The sequence below is a fragment of the Orbicella faveolata genome, unplaced genomic scaffold (genome assembly GCF_042242905.1).
Source record: "Orbicella faveolata isolate gen_17 unplaced genomic scaffold, um_ofav_v1 contig_13, whole genome shotgun sequence".
In the NCBI taxonomy this organism is placed as follows: Eukaryota; Metazoa; Cnidaria; class Anthozoa; order Scleractinia; family Merulinidae; genus Orbicella; species Orbicella faveolata.
Window position 1 is genome coordinate 20364206 of NW_028301540.1, and position 17210 is coordinate 20381415.

The 17210-nt window shown below is 40.4% G+C and overlaps 2 protein-coding genes across 2 annotated transcripts in view; one reads left to right on the forward strand and one right to left on the reverse strand.

Moving 5' to 3' along the window:
• Positions 1 to 17210, forward strand: part of LOC110053958 (uncharacterized) — a 50833-nt gene that overhangs the window by 18039 nt on the left and 15584 nt on the right. The window contains exons 4-5 of the mRNA XM_089284984.1: positions 8219 to 8335; positions 9283 to 9351. Of these exons, the coding sequence (XP_089141110.1) occupies positions 8219 to 8335; positions 9283 to 9351 (186 nt within the window). The remainder of the gene's footprint in view (positions 1 to 8218; positions 8336 to 9282; positions 9352 to 17210) is intronic.
• LOC110048171 (uncharacterized) lies at positions 645 to 5046 on the reverse strand. Its single transcript, XM_089283907.1, has one exon. The coding sequence runs from the start codon at positions 5016 to 5018 to the stop codon at positions 645 to 647; it is 4374 nt and encodes a 1457-aa protein (XP_089140033.1). The 5' UTR covers positions 5019 to 5046.

The following is a 17210-nucleotide window of genomic DNA, read 5'->3' on the forward strand; positions in this document are numbered from 1 at the left end:
GACGATACTTACAAGCGTTGTGACTAGGAAGCTAAGATACACGTAAAAAAAGGAAAACGGCAGGGCGGTAAACGAGACGAGATGACGGTAGCGTCGCGAAGAAAATGCACAAATAAACTAGAAAGACGCATACAAAGGGGACTAAAACAAAGCAAAATTATGCGAAAAAACCTAACAGAACATCGATAACGTGAAAGCGAGATAAACGAAAAGAATGCGATGATCATGAAAGAATGCACACACAAATGGAAAAAATAACAAATGCGGCTGCAACATCTGGCTCCTCTAAGAGTTTACTAAAACTCTTAAGTTCTCAGTTTTTAACGTTAAAGTTCATAACACAGTTCTCCACTCCTTATGGCTCCTCTGGCTGGGATTTACCCTGGTCTTCATTTCTCATTCTCCAGTATCAGCACGAGTTTGTCGATTGGGCGATCTAGGGTTGTTGCCGTGGTAACTCTGACCGACCTGACCTGTCCATTTGAATCCGGGTGTACGTCGACAACTCGGGCCATGCTCCAGTCGTTTCTTGAGGCTCGATCATCTACGATCCGTACCAGGTCTCCCTTTTCGAAGTTTCTTCGGGGGCGGTTCCATTTTACTCTCTTTTGTAGATTTTGGACGTACTCTTTTCTCCATCTCAACTAAAAGACATTGGAAAGATACTGCACATGTTTCCATCTTTTGTGGAGGTACAAGTCAGCTTTCTGAAAGTTTCCTGGCGGAGGCATGACAACCCTTGACTTCATAGTCAGTATCTGATTTGGTGTGAGTGGATCCAGATCCTCAGGATCGCTTGATGGGACAGTGAGCGGGCGACTGTTGATGATGCATTCTACCTCGGTTAATAGGGTTCTAAAGGACTCATCGTCGAGGGTGTGGCCGTGTTCTCGCATCAATGCAGACAAAACTGATCTGACAGATCGTATCTGGCGCTCCCAAACGCCACCCATGTGGGACGCTGCCGGAGGATTCTGTTTCCATTGGATAATCCAGTCAGCATTGAAGTCTCTGCAAAGATTCCTTTGGATTGCGCTGTGGTCCAGCTCGTCTAAAGCTTTCTTTAGTTCGCTTTCTGCTCCTACGATGTTGGTGCCTTGGTCTGATCTGATCTCACGTACTGGCCCTCTCCTTGCTGTGAATCGTCGAAGGGCGTTAATGAAGGAATCCATTTCCAATGAGTCGGCCGTTTCAATGTGCACCGCTCGGCTAGCTAGGCAGGTAAATAGTACTCCATAGTGTTTAACATCTCTCCGTCCTTGCTTGATGTAGAAGGGACCAAAATAATCAATGCCACTATATGTGAAGGGACGGGAGGGCATTATTCGCTCCTTAGGAAGGTCAGCCATCTTTTGTTCACCTGTCATTCCACGAAGATGACGACACACCACGCACTTGGAGATGAAATGTCTCACAACAGAATTGGCATTAGGTATCCAATATTGACTTCTTAGTTCGCTCAGTGTAATGCCCCTGCCAGCATGGGCGACCTTCGTATGGGTGTCGTGAATTATGAGGTCCACAATGAAACTCTTCTTCGGGAGGATTACAGGATGCTTAAAGCCTTCTGAAAACTCTTCTGACTTGCTTAGTCTTCCGCCGACATCTATGAGTCCGTCCCGGTCCAGGAAAGGATCAAGCCGATACAATGTGCTAGATTTCTTGATTTCGGACTTTATTGCCTTTACAAATTGGCGGTCACTCTCACAATCTACTTGTCGAACTTTCTGCAGAGCTTCTATTTCTTTGGGAAATGCACCGCTTTGTACCAATTTCAGAATGGTCTTCTCCGCTCTGTCTAATTCTTCTACTCTTAAGGGCTTGCGTTTCACGTTTGCTGTACGTCTCACTTTGTCAGCTCCATCCTTGGAAAGCAATGCCCTCTCATCGGAGTTAGGTTTTAGACGGAGTATCCAGGCAATGGATTTTTTCATACGGTGCCACTCGGAAAAGCGTGTGAGCCTCTTCAAAAGGTCTGCGTTCTCTTCAACATCCATGCTGTTCACAAGAACCTTCTTAACCTCAGGATCATTGTAGGAAATGTCGTCCAAGTCACCAGGAAGTTGAGGCCATTCGCTCTCGGGTAGCCATAGGAAATTTGGACCTGTAATCCAACAATGCTGTTTGGATAACTCATGGCCTTTCAAACCACGTGACGAGTCATCAGCTGGATTAATGTCGGTCCCAATGTACCTCCACTGGTTAGGATTTGTTGCATTTCTTATTGTTTGCACGCGATTCGCCACAAACACGTGGAAACGCTTCTTGTCATTTCGGATGTACTTCAAAACAGTTGTACTGTCTGTCCAATAAGTCTTACTCTCAGCAGGTTCGTCTAACTCTCTAGCAATCATCTCTCCCACTCTAACTGAAACTGTGGCTGCCGTAAGCTCGAGGCGTGGAATTGTCATGGTCTTAACAGGAACTACGCGGGCTTTCCCCATAAGGAACGCACAATGGATGTCTCCTTTCTCATTCTCAATTCTGAGGTATGTCACTTGACCGTAACCCGTTGAGCTAGCATCAGAGAAGTTGTGGATTTGTCTGGAGATGACTGTACCAAAGTTTGCAGGTTTGAGACATTGCTCCATAGAGAAACGTTCCAGGGCAGGCAACTGGCTTCTCCAATTCTCCCAACGTACACGGTACTCTTCGCCAATGTCTTCATCCCAGCTTAACTTGGTGTGACACAGATCCTGCAGTATTGACTTTCCGACCAACAGAAAGGGTGCTGCTATTCCCAGAGGGTCGTAAACGGAAGATATCGTAGACAATATTCCTCTTCGGGTTAGCGGCTGGTTTTTAAGGACGATTCTGAAACCAAACGTATCCGACTCGATTGCCCACTGAACGCCAAGAGCCCTCTCAAATGGAAGTTCACCACTGCCTAGCTCTAATGTTCTCACGTCTTGGGCACGAGCTTTGTCTGGGACACTTTCTAGTATGGGTCTACTGTTGCTAACGAACTTGGCCAGATTGAAACCTCCATGTGCACAGGCATGGCAAACACCACATATTCTTTGAATAGCGGACTCCTCCGTATCTTCTGGGCAAAGGCAGTCGTCAACATAGAAATTCTTCCTCAACATGTTAGCGGTTTCTGGACCAACGGCCTCCTCAGCGTCATCAGCTGCTTTTTGTAGCACGAAGTTTGAACAACTTGGCGAGGAAACTGCACCAAATAAATAGACGTTCATCTGATACTCCTCAAGATTCTGCGTTAAATCTCCATCAGGCCACCATAGGAAGCGCAAGAAGTCTCGCTGGCCTTCTGGTACCCAGACTTGATGGAACATGGAATCAATATCACTCATGAAGGCGACCGGTCCTTGGCGGAATCTTGTCAGAACACCTACGAGTCGATTCGTCAGGTCAGGCCCCTGCAACAATTGGTCGTTTAGCGATGTTCCTCCGAACCTGGTACTACAGTCGAATACGACCCTGATCTTGTTGGGCTTCTTAGCGTGGTAGATGCCATGGTGGGGTATGTACCAAAGTTGGCCTGTCTTAGCAAATAGACGATCTGATGGCACCTTCCTAGCAAATCCCTTGGCAATAATACTGTTCATGAAATTGACATAGTCCTTGTAAAATGTCTCATTATTGATAAACTTCTTTCTTAACCATTGTGCTCTTTGAAGGACCTGCTCCTTGTTCTCAGGAAAGCGTACATCGTCACGGCGGAATGGAAGGGGAATCTCGTAATGACTATCTTCTGTATGCCGAATACCCTGGGTAACTATCTTGAGAAACTTCTTGTCTTCTTGTGAGTGTCCTTGTTCCTTATCATCAGTTCGCTCGCTGAAGTCTAGCTCAAACATCTTGTTCAGCACTTGTGGAGTAACGATTTCTCTGACTTTGTTCTCTACCATGAAGTGGTGATTGAGGTGTCTACCAGAACAGACTTCCATTGCAGCAACTCTATGGCAATTTACAGTAGGATGCTCTTCATAGCACATGTATAAGGGCCCAACTATTGCCCATCCAGCAAACGTTTTAATTGCAAATGGACCACCATCTTCGCTTGCTAATACATCCATTGGCTCGAGAGCTTTCGGACAATTAGAGCCAATCAGAAGACTGATCTTGGCATTAGGTAACTGTGGTGGCAGATCTGCTTCTATGCCTTTAAGATGTTTCCATCGATGAGCAAGTTCAGGCGTAGGGATGTTATCGCAGGTAGAAAGGTCCTTTTTGGTGAAGATCTTCGGTAATTGCATGGTATTGTCACCCTTTAAATCTGAAACGACCAATCCGTTCAAAACCTTGGCGTCGTGTAACTTGGTGCCATTGACGGTCTTCACCATCAGCTGTGTATCGGTACCCTTTACACCCAAACTGGATGCGATATCTTCTAGAACAAAGGAACCGGTGCTGCAAGCATCAAGCATGGCGTAAGTGAGGACTTCACTTTCTGCAGATCTCAACCTGACAAGAATGATGGGTACAGCGGAGACCGACTTCTCAGCGCCAGTGGCATTACAGGTTGCTTGGGCCATTTCAGTGTGAGCATTCACAACATGATCCTTACGCTGCGGAGGCGGGGGGATCTGCTGCTTGGAGGCTACTTGATTGATGCGGAAGTTGTCATCATGAAGTCCCGTGGGATGACGACGTGAACACTTCTTACAAGTTCTCCTCTGGGCGCACCCGTTAGATCTGTGGCCAGGATCGTAACATGAGAAACAGAGCTCCTTTTCTTTGAGGAACTCCTTCCTATCTGGTAAAGATCTCTTCAAGTAGGCTTGGCAATCGTCTAAGTTGTGCCCCTTGTTGCAAAGCTTACAAATGATGGTAGGGTTACGTGAAGCAATTGTTTTGTCAGCGGTTACATCTGTTGCGTGATTGGAGACGTGATGCGGGGCACGAGCACGGTCCCCGAAAGTTTTAGGCTTCCCAGAACCTTTGCCTTTGTTGGAACGATCAGGGCGATCTAATGAGCCATCCAAGTGATGGAGGGCTCCTCGCGAAAAGACTGGATCTGTTGCAATCCCTGCTTCGGTGTTTACGAAGGTCATGAAATCATCAAACGTGGGGATCGTTCCTCTAGCAAGTCTACTTTTATTGGCTTCAACAGTTCAGTTAATCTGTTTTGTTTCTGAAGAATGTCACAAAACTGCGTATTTGGCTGTATGTCGGTGACGTGAAACTCAGGTGCGAGAGGGTTTAACTTCGTAGGATGTCGCGTCGGCTTAGGAGGTGTTTGTGTAATAGGAGCATCATCATGGAAACCCCCAGTAAAGTTCACATTCGTTACAGTGTTCGACGTTGCGCTTGGAACAGTGTAAATACTGGATACAGGCAGAAAAGATGGCCCAGAGAGAGAAATTCCTGGTACACGAGAGGCTCCTGAAGGCATTTCCGGCTGGTGCCTTAAATCTTCCTTGACGTCATTCTCGATTTCTGCGAACACACGTTCACGAACTTGGGCGACTGCTAATTGTTCTTCTAAACGTAACCTCTTGGCCCTTTTCTCTAGCTCTTGCCTTTGTTCCAACATAGGCACTTTTGCCATTAATTCGGCCGCTTTTGCCTTTTCTTTTGCTCTGGTGGAGATGTTTAAGGATCTCGATGTTGCGTGAGAGCGATGCGATGCTTGCGTACGTCTTGAACTGGCTTGAGATCTAACCTCCAAATTCTGCTCGAGGACCTCTTTCGCAGACAAAATCTAGCGAACGGTTTTTTCAATAAAATCGCTTATTTGCTTACTCTTTTCGGCATACCAATCGTTAGCTATGGTTAGCTGGTCACCTTCACCCTCGAGGTCGTCCAACAATACAGCGACGCATCTCGTTAATTCTTCCACGGTGACACGAAATGCAGTCAGATTCCTTTCCACGACGTGCACGTTTTCTTTGGTACTTGCAGAAGAAACAATTTCCTTAATTTGCCGTTGGATTCTTTTATTGACAGTTTGACAGTCTGTCCATCAAAGATGAGCGATATAGGCCTTTCCTTTCTCGGTGCACTGCCTTCGCCTTGTTACACCGGTTAAGAGGGCCGTGCCTGCAGATTCTAAACTGTCGCTTTCCAATCCAATTTGTTCCTGTTGGCTTCCAGTGCTTTCGATTGGATCCACAACGTTTCAACGGATATTGTAGTCAACGTCCAACACGCTACTTGGCCTTTAATCGATAAGACGAAATGTACAATTTAACGAGTGCGAACAGAAGCGTTGAAAAGGGAGCGGTTACTACAAACAAAATAAATTACAAGTTATAGACGAATACAATAAAAGAAACAGAAATAACGAGCCGAAGGTAGACGATACTTACAAACGTTGTATGACTAGGATACTAAGATACACGTAAAAAAAGGAAAACGGCAGGGCGGTAAACGAGACGAGATGATGGTAGCGTCGCGAAGAAAATGCACAAATAAATTAGAAAGACGCATACAAAGGGGACTAAAACAAAGCAAAATTATGCGAAAAAACCTAACAGAACATCGATAACGTGAAAGCGAGATAAACGAAAAGAATGCGATGATTACGAAAGAATGCACAGACAAACGGAAAAAATAACAATTAAATGCGGCTGCAACATCTTTCTTATCTAAGCCATTTTAAAACATAGAAAGTAGTCTGTACAAGAAGAAAAATGCTGTGTACTATTTTCAAATATCTCCTTTTGTTCGAGAGATATTCAAGCTTTCAAAATATGCAAATTAGCGAAGTGATGACATCATAAACCTAACTGAATTTTGATCAAATATGATGAACAAAGATATCTCAGCCAGCTTGTAACAGAAATGTTTGATTCTTTGCAGTAAGACTCTACTAGAGGTGCTCCACAATATGAGCTTAACATTTTTGTTCCTATGGCAACATACCGGGTTCCAGACCAAATTAAGGCTTTTCTGGCCACCTTTAGTGCTCGATATTGATATTTTCCAGTGGTGCCTCATCTGAATGATTCAGCAAGCATACAAATATGTTAGGTCGAGTTCATGGCCTTGTTTAATGTTTTTCGAGGTTTTGAAGTGATGCATGTAGAACTATTAGCCTGCCAAGTGTCAGTGGTTTTTGCTGCATTGTCCGAGATAGCGCTATTTATATACTTGATGTAATATTTGGTTGAGTACACAATGTCATCAGGTATCTCATTTGCACATTTTATACATTTTAAAACTTGAATATCTCTAGGACCAATGCAGATATTTGCAAATGGTAAGCAGCATTTTTAATCTTTCATGGAATTCTATTTAATAAACCTAAAAATTCAAGGGGTAAAAATTTGATCATTGTTCGCCATTTGGTCAGTTTGGGGCCTGCTCTTGTGTGAGTAATTTCTATCCTCTGAATGTGATTCAAGGATTTTTGGGTGTAATGGATGAATGGAGATGCTTGTAATAACTCCAGTCAAAACGATTTGAGGACAAAAGACTCAATTAGCACTGCCAACTGTTGCTTGTGCTTAACATTTGTAGATTGCGTGGCCAATTAGTTACCGTATACCTTTAGAGGTGTTTCACATCCAAGTGATGTAGCATGTCCGGTGTAAACTGTAGATACCTAAACCCCCATATCAATTTATAGCTTAAAGAGCTGGCTGTCAAACTATACCAAGAATTTTGAAATAAAATGAATTGGTGAATTTTTTTACGACCTATAAATGCAAACGTGCAAATCACCTTTTGAAAGCTATAATTCAAAGTGAATTTTGTCTTTCGCTTATTTAATTTGTCCCTCAGTTTCCGGACCCAAAGCACTACAAAAATGTGTCTGCAATATGCCTTATTCAAGTGACACAGTGAAAGTTATAGAACATTGCTGAAATAGGATTTAAAAAATGTATAGTGATCATAGAAAAATCGCTCTTGGAGAAAAAATATTTGGAAATTCACAAAATTTGCAGACATGTTCTTGTTCTTTATATGTCAAACTAGCTACTGTCCAAATTTGAGGGCAAACGAACAAGTTCCCTTTGACTAGTAGCTTTCAAAAGGGACCAAAAAGATGATTCAGATGCTCACATTTAGAGGTTATGAAAAACTCAACAATTCATTTAATTATTTCAAAATTCTTAATATGGTATGATAGCCAGCTCTATAAGCTTTAATTTGATATAGGGGTTTGGACGCGAGACACCTCTGAGGGTGCTCTGAAGGTATACGGTAACCTTAAAGAACCTTTGATCAATCCTACATGTAACTTGTTAGCCTGTGTGTTTAGGTCTTGCAAGGTTCATTGATATTGTTATCATGTATTATTTAACAGGTATGTCGATATGAGCCAGAAACTGAAAAGATGTTTGACTTCTCTGCTGAAAGAACCTTACAAAGTGTTGAGGAAAGCTTAAAGCGCTTAGGACTAGACTACATTGATGTAATTCAGGTACAGAAGAACATTGGTGCTTTATTGGCAACTTTTCCCCCTTTATACCCCCAAGTAGGGACATTTTTATAGAATTTCACTTCCTGTTAGACATTTGGAATCCAGGGAAGGGGAACTTCCATTTGAGAAGATCAGGGGTGCTCGTCAGAAAAATTGAATTGAATTCCTAAAGGAGACTAATGTGGACGCCAAAAAGACGATCAACAGACAAGAGAATTGAGGAGAATTCGAATGACACGTTTCGCTATTATTTATACAGTGTTGTAAATACATGTAAATACTTCAAAGATGAATATGGACATGGTGAAATGATTTGAACAAAATAGTGGGTAATAGAAAAAAAAAGACATTACACAAGACTGGGAGTCAGCAGTCACTAATATCGCCTTGGAAAGGGAAGAAAAAAAAAGTTATTGCAATACGGGGTATTCGAATTTGGTCACACATCCAAGCAGGAACCCCACCAAACAGGGCTTAACTTTGATGAGCATTCGAGACATGGTGCCATCCTTGTGGTACTATGACTCTATGTTTGATAAGTTTTATTATTAAGATCAGAAGGTAACAAAGAAATAAAAACATCACTGATATCGCCTGGGAAAATAAAGAACAAAACAAGAATCCAATTATACTTGCTTTGCTGATCGGACAAGAAGCCATATACTTGTCTCGGACGAGGATCACCAATAACTTCATGAATGTTTTCAAGGGTGTTACATCTCCTCGTGTATTCTCTTACCGTTGCATTTTGCCTGTGGGCTTTAACTTTAACTTAACCTACAGATTAAAACCTCAAGTCAGTGGCATCAACACTTTCACTGTTTACAGACGACCCATTTTCCAAGTTGAGTGGCTCATTTTACTTCAAAAACAGCTGTGGACAAGGTGCATCTTGAAATTTGTCTTGATTGCAAATTATTACTAACAATAATAATTATTGTCAACAGGTTCATGACATGGAGTTTGCACCTTCTTTAGACATTGTTATCAATGAAACATTACCTGCCCTACAAAAGGTATGTTGCGATAGCACTTTTATAAAGCCTTTTATGAAGTAGTTGTTGTGGAAACTTGTTATGCCAAGAAAAATGGAATTTCTGGCAATTGAGTGGCTACGAATTAGTCAGAAATTAAATGTTTCTACAGCATGGTACATAATGTAGCAACAGGCCATGAGCCCGAGTCCCTTGGTGAAGCTGCATCATGGGGTAATGGCATGTGAGTATTTAAGCTTGGGATTGCACTTGCACAATCATTCTTATCTAGGCCAACACCACTCACCAGAATTTTTAATTAATGTTTATTTCTGAATATTTTGCTTTGTGGAATGGGCTGCAGGAACTTGGGCCTGGTTCCTACCCAGATTTCCTACATGTCCTTTTTTTCCCTAGGTTCTTTTTCTCTACTCTCTATTTACGCTCTATGATCTTTTTTTAAATTTTTTTTTATTATAGAAAACAAAAGTTACAAATACTTTCAGAACAATACTTACTCTACTTACGATACGACACAATAGTTAGTCTACTTACAATACAATAGAATATTTTACTCTACTTATCACTCTACGATCTACAATCCACCCTCTAAGCCCATCTGCACTTTACTCTCTACAATCTACGATCTACCCTCTAAGCCCATCTGCTTGGAAGATTATTGGAAGTTTTTAATTTTTTTTTGAATGAAGACTAGTGAGCAGCACAAAAGAAGACTTCTTGTAGTTGTAAGCTTTTTCACTTATTTCCGACGTGCTTCGTCTCTATCTGAGACTTCTTCAGTGAATGATTAAAGCATGCTTAAGTTTAACAAACCCATGGAAGTGAATAACTGCTGAAACATGTGTTAACAGACAGGGCTGGAAATAACAGTCGGTCATCGGACATTGTCCGACCAAATTTTGAATATGTCTGGCCAATTTTACATTATGATCGGACATGATGTCCAAACATTTTACCAACACCAAGTTATTGTCCATCCATAAAATTTGGTTAGATACATTAATAAAAGGCTCGAAATTGCGACCGGTATGGTCACCACTACAGCTAAAATTTTTATCTTTGGTGGCCAAAAATTCTGGTCGACAGCCAAAAATATGTCTGCATTCAAAGGCTACCATAATGGCGACTATGTTTCTCTGTGTTGACGATCAATAACGGTTATTTTCTCAGACATTATGTTCTTCCAGAACTACATAGTGAAAGGCCTTGGCAAGATTTCTGTATAACCCCATACATTTATTATGCATACAGTTCTTTGTTTAACTAAACAATAGCGAAAACAATAGCGCTCCTTTGAGACTTATCTGATTTGAATAACTATAAATTTTACCATTTTTTTTCTAAGTGTCGCATACTTTTAGACTTAAACTTTTTTTCGAATTTTCTATCTAAAATACGCAAAAACGGAATGATTTCTTGGAGACTAAATTACGGAAAACCGCAACGAAATTTCATAATTTTGGGCGCATTTACCGTATTTTTAAACTGAGCACAAACTTAAAACTGCTTAAAATAATAGCGATTTAGACCTGTTCGCTAGTTTAAAAAAGCTTAAAAATACTGTTTTAGGCCTAAGCAAAACCAGCTGCTTGCGGTTAGCTATAATCTGTTGCGCGGGTGAGTGACTATTGTACTAATTTTGTAAATGTAAACAAAGTGAAATAAAATTCTAGCTTACCTGTCGCGTCTCTTCGCGTTTTTTCCCCCTTGAATTTCCTTCCTCAAATTCAGACCCATGCGATGAAGCTGTGTATTTTGTTTCTTTCCTCCATGAAGTGGTGATCAGATCACAAACAGTGCATACAGTGGTACGAGGAACAATTTACGCATCTTTGCGCACTTCATATAAGTCGGCGATATGCTTGATAATGTTTCTAAAAGGATTATCTCCATAGTGCTGACGCCACAACCATTGCTGTAGATAGCTTTCGAAGAGATCTTTGGATGTTCCTGTACGAGGCATACTTCGTTTGACTCCCCACCATGTATTTTCAATGTGCTGGGTGTGCGCACCTGTGTCTGGGTCTACGATGTTTAGGCTGTGGTTGACTGTGAGAAGCGATTGGGAAAAAGAAAGAAATCACCCCCCCCCCCTTTTATTCACCAGGGACCCACACATGCGATGCATATTTTCATGCAGCGTGCAACATGCGTTAAACACATGAATAGGTAAATTGTAATGTTAATTTTTTGGAATGCGAACGAGTCAAGTAAAATAAAAATTATTTTTTGAAGGGGTAGTTCTCAACTAAACCTCGTAGTGTAGTGGTGTAGAAGAGAGACTGGTAAGCGAGAGGTGTGCGAAAGGTAAGTGGTTCGAGACCTGATAGGGTACAAGAAAATAAAGGAAAAAAAAATCCGTAAGGAGCCTGAGTAATATGGAGAAGAAAAAGAGAGAGGAATAGAGCTAGGGGACGAAAAGAATTGGCGAAAAGACAACGCGCGATAGTGCGCCACAGCGCGCAATCAAATCCTCTTTTATTCACACAGTAAGTAGTAATTATCAATGTATATATTCAATACCTTAGGGAGTTGCTTTTGTCTTCAAAAACAGTAGAGCGCATACATGATTAATAATTCTGCATGCATAATAAATGTATGGGGTTATACGGAAATCTTTCCAAGGCCTTTGCTTCTATAGCATTCAGCATAAGAAAAGAAAGCAATCTATCCTTTTGCTGTGCTGTAAAGGCTTCTCTCACATCGGAAAACTTGCAAATGGCTGCTTGTGTTTGAAATCGCCCTATAATGCATTGCAAACCCTTGAGCATTGAGTATGTCATGTATGCCTACCGATTGTGTCTCTTGAAGTGCATGAATCTTTCAGAGACATTACATTAGCTACGTACACAAAATTAGCGGCCAAAAGAGTCTTGAAAATGTTTTCTTTACAGATTTTATGCATTGAGTTTTTTTCTGAGTAAAATTCCTACTTGATTGTTATCACTTAGTTGCCAAATGGCAACTCAAGATTTTTTTTAATTTTATGCCCTTGACTCTGACAGTCTCAGCCATATCCAGGTGCCCATTATGGGCTTCTGCCATATCATAAAGCAGAAGTGTTCATCTTTCCTGTACTTGCCAAATAAAATACTCTTCAGAAATCTCCCTATTATGCACTACGTACATTGCAATATGCTGTTAGCACCTCATGTTTGGACCCTTGAGTCAACTTTGGTCAGGAGCACATCACTAGGAGCCTCCAACTCCCATACTAAGCCTATGTCATGGTATTTTTACAGAACGGTCTATTTTTAGGCTTCTTTTCCCACTAAAAAGGTCAGTTCCGGTCTATATGAGCTGGAATCAGTAAGGAGAAAAATGGCAGCCTCAGGTGGACATGTCAACCTAATCTTCTGGTGAAATTATAAAGTCCATGCTTGTGATTGGTCACTGAGGTTCCTGGGGGAGGGGGGCTGAATTCGTGCTAAATTCAAACTAAAGCTAGACCAGTCTGTGAAAACACTAGGACAGGAATAAATGGGGTAGTTGTACACTCCTAGTGATGGGCTCCTGCTTTAAAGGGACACAGTCAGCTGGTGCATATGCGCATTAGATACCATTTCATAGCTAATTTGCATATCTCAGGGACGCGATTCATACTGTTTTTAACCAAATATGATAAAAATAATATCATAGGATTGCGCAAAAGCACACTCAAAAACAGGTTTTTCAGTGAATGATTGAAAATCAAGAAAAACACTGCAAAGATTGAAGCAGATTTCTAGATGTACTTTGATTTCAGGTTGAGGTGAACTTTTTTCAAAGTGAGAAAACTATTGTCCAAGTCAGCATGGACCTAAAGCTGACTGTGTCCCTTTAATGGTAAAATCAATAGGAAACCAGGTTTGCTTGAAGAACATATAATCAGGAGATAACCAGGAGAGATCTGTGCAGTCATCTTGTAGATTAAGTCATATAATCATCATAAATGATAAATAAATCAAATTTAAATGCAGTTTTGAACGATTTGTATTAAAAATCTTTACAGTATGCCAATAAATTTTATTATGCTAATTAATTATGTTAATAAATTATGTAAATTAGTGTCTGGTCAAATTGATAAGATGTCTGACCAAAATGAAGATTTGACATGACACGTGTCCTGTTAAAGAAGAAAAATTATTTCCAGTACTGACAGACGTTACAAGAAACGTTTTAATGCACATGTTATGTTGTTATATTTTGGGGGCCATATGATTAGCGCTAACCATATGGCCCCCAAAATAATATATAGATTTAGCCAAGCCTAAAAGTGGAAAAATAGTAGCATGAAAAATAGTAGCCTCAATACTTGTATCTGAATTGCATTATATTTGAAATAAATTTTCTTTCTTCAAAAATCACTTTGGACGCTAACAAATGCAAAGAACGTGCCATTAAGTGAAAATGGCCGCCATTACTTGTTACCAGTCTACAGGGAGTCACCATGTGGACCAAAAAGGACTGGTGACTAGCCTAGTTTGTTTCTGCATAGGCCTTCGAAGCTGTCAAGTAGCAGTTGATTTCTTTTGTGAAAATGAGTTTCTTTATAAAGGTAGAAGTGATGTTACGATTTCACAAACTTGAGAATTTCTTTTTGTTTATCTCTGACCATTTGTATGTAATTTTGCTGTAAAATTGGCTTTTGTTGCAAGTGTGTTAGTGTTCATGTTCACACTAAAAGTATGGTCTCAGTTTCATCCACACTCATCTTATCAGTCCTCCAACAGAAATTCCACCACATTTACAAAGGGACTTAGTTGAATAGGAAGGTAATTTGACAAGTTACCATTTTATCTATTATCTTTTAAAGCACGTTTAAATAAATTGCTGTATGTTTTCTTTGTGTGTATCTTCAGATGTTATGTTATGATCGATTGAGAATAAACAACAGTGATGTGCAATGCAGATGGCCAAGTGTTAATTGGAGTGTTTACTTTAACTTTATCACTTTCTTTTGCCAAAACTATTTTCTTCTAGAAAGTATGGGGGTGCACATACTACTTGTGGAAATTCCGGAGGGGTGGGGAGGTCATTTTTGTGTTCAAAAAAATGGAAATTCCGGGGAGGAGGAGGGGGGGAGGCTTACATAAAATTCCCCCCATGGTGGGGGTATGGATATTTTCTGGAACTACACATTTGAGTTTTGTATCTTTGCAGTGAGGTTTTCTGTATACTGTTTGGCCTTCTGGTTTGAGTTTGAATAATCTCAAACTATGCAAAACAAAAGCAGTGAAAACTTTTGTATACAAGAAAAAATTATACTTTAGTAAGCTTTTAATCCTGGGTTAGTTTTAGCTGGCTTCCAAACAACTATTTACAACAAGTTAACCTGACATGAGCCTGCAATCCAACCAAAAACTAGCATTTGGTCAGCAGTCAACTTCAAAGAAACATGTGACCCCGAAGAGCTCTGAACTTGAGCCTGTGATATGGTCATGTGACACTGGTCAGCAGATACCTTGTTTTGACAGGTGTCAATTGACCATGACATGGATTTCCAATATCAAAGAAGTGCATTATAAAACAAGGCTGCGTGTTGAGTATTGCCGTCATCGTCGTTGTGCGTACGCGCCCACGAACAATACCGCTAGCCATGATAACCATGACAAAATCAATGCATGGGTTTCCTGTACTTTCCTATATAGGTATGGTGCTCCGCGGAACTCTGTTATAGAAAAAGTTAACATATAAAAAAAAAATTTAAAAAGTTTAAAACATTAAAACATTACAAAAGACATAGTTTTTGTTTGGAAGGGTCCCAAAGAAATCCTATTAAAGTTTCTTAGTTGTTTCTATAGCAAGAATGATCTTATCAAACTTACGTACTATGTTATTGATGAAAGTAGAATTTTGTTTCTTGATTTATTTCTTTACAAAGATGCCAATTTTAGCACTCTGCAGTTTTCTACCCATTAAAAGCCACTAAATAAGTATCTGTACATTCCCTTTGAGTCGTTTCATCCCACGAGCAACAAGAGGGCCTTTATTAGAGACAAACTTATGTGGTACACTAAAAATAGCTCTATGTTTAAAGCCTTTTAGTAAAATGCGAGAAATTCTGGAAGTGCCTCCTGCTTTGCAGTTACGCAGTTGGGTTTTTACTTCCTTTATTCAGGGAGGTTAAATGCAGTAACGAACTAAATGGCTTTTGCTAAAACGCAAATCGCACAATGGTAGAATGGTAGTCTTTAAATCTGCATTTAACTGTAGTCATGGTAACTGATGTGGTAACATTTTGTTATAGTGTACGCAAAAAGTGCAAATATTTAGGTCATGTGACTTTGAACCCTTAGTGGATGTTCTGCGACCACATGGAGATGTTGTTTAATAGATTTTAGGGTCGTAATTTGTCATAGAGATTGCTGTTCATTTCAAGTTTGAATGAATGGTTTAACTTGGAACCACTAACATCAAGCTGGTTATCCAGAGACATTTACCAGACTTAGACTGTATTGTCAGTTATAAATCTACCACTACTTTAGCACATCTATGTAGAAAGTATGTTCTCTGGGGGCCATACGATTAGCGCTAATTGTATGGCCCGTAACAACATACAATGACATATGCATTAAGGCATTTCTTGTCACGTCTGGTTACAGCATGTTTCAGCAGTTATTCACTTCCATGGGAAGTTACACTTAGCATACTTATGTGCTATATATGCTGAGGACGTTCAATGTTAGTTGTAATCATTCCCTGAAGAAGTCTCAGACAGAGAGGAAACACGTTGGAAATAAATGAAAAAGCTTACAACTACAAGAAGTCCTCCTTTGTGCTGCTCACTAGTCTTCGTTAAAAAAATTAAAAAATTAAAAAATTAAAAATCTTCCAAGCAGATGGGCTTAGAGGGTAGATCGTATATCATAGAGCATAGATCAAAGAGAGAGGCAGGTAGAACGTAGAGAGTAGAGCGTAGATGGGTTTAGAGGGTAGATGGTAGATTGCAGAGAGTAGCTGGTAGAATGTAGAGAGTGGAATGTAGATGGTAGAACATATAACGTAGAGCATAGAGCGTAGAGGCTAAACTCAATACAGAATTGTACATTAAAAAGATTACTAAAATGCTGTAAACCATAACAACACTTTAATAATACTTACATGTACATATATATGAGATGATAAAGAAAGCCAATAAATTACAATTGAAGGGGTGAGTGCAAAACCATGCTAAGTGACGATTTGGGTGAAAAAAAAATTTTTCTCGAAAGGGCTTGGATTTTTGCATGTGGTCTTCAATGTAATAGAAAAACGCGGCCCTGTATTTTTGTTGCTGGTTCTTGCTTCGTTTTCGAGTTATAACATATGCAAAAATACTTGGCTTTTCCTAGCCATGTCTTTAGGAGTTTATTTGTTGGACAGCAAACAGGCAGACTGTTTATAGTGTATGAAGTCAAAATCAAATCTCACAGCATATATAGAGCAGAAATCTGGGAACAGATTGTTTACGTTGGGTATTGTGACGTGAGCACAACACGTGAATCGATCGAGAGTCAAACGAAATTCATCGAACAAAAAAGAGATGTGCCGCATTAGAGCTCTGTCAACTAATATCTTAAGCATTATTTTAAAGTACCTTGTGTGCCTGCCTGGTGGTTGAGAGGCATCATAAAGTCTCGATAAATCCGTAAGTCATCCGCACGTTTTAAAGAATCAAAATGTGTTCTGAAACTTTGAAGGCAGTTGATATACCATAATCGTGTTATCGGCGTTCGAAGTCTGATCAAGCCAGGCAGCAAAGTCCAAGAGCAGTTCTTGCCCCCCAAAAAATACCCTCTGGTGAGTCGTGGCCCATTTGCCAAGCGTTGCTAGCGTCAAAGTTTGGAAAGCGAGAACTGGTTTAGACTTATAAAATTTGTCTTGTGCACGTGCATGAGGTGTAAAGACCCTTCCGGGCA

Bases quoted from the DNA above. Each gene is read 5' to 3' on its own strand.
- LOC110048171 (XM_089283907.1), bottom strand. From the start codon at position 5,018: ATGACCTTCGTAAACACCGAAGCAGGGATTGCAACAGATCCAGTCTTT.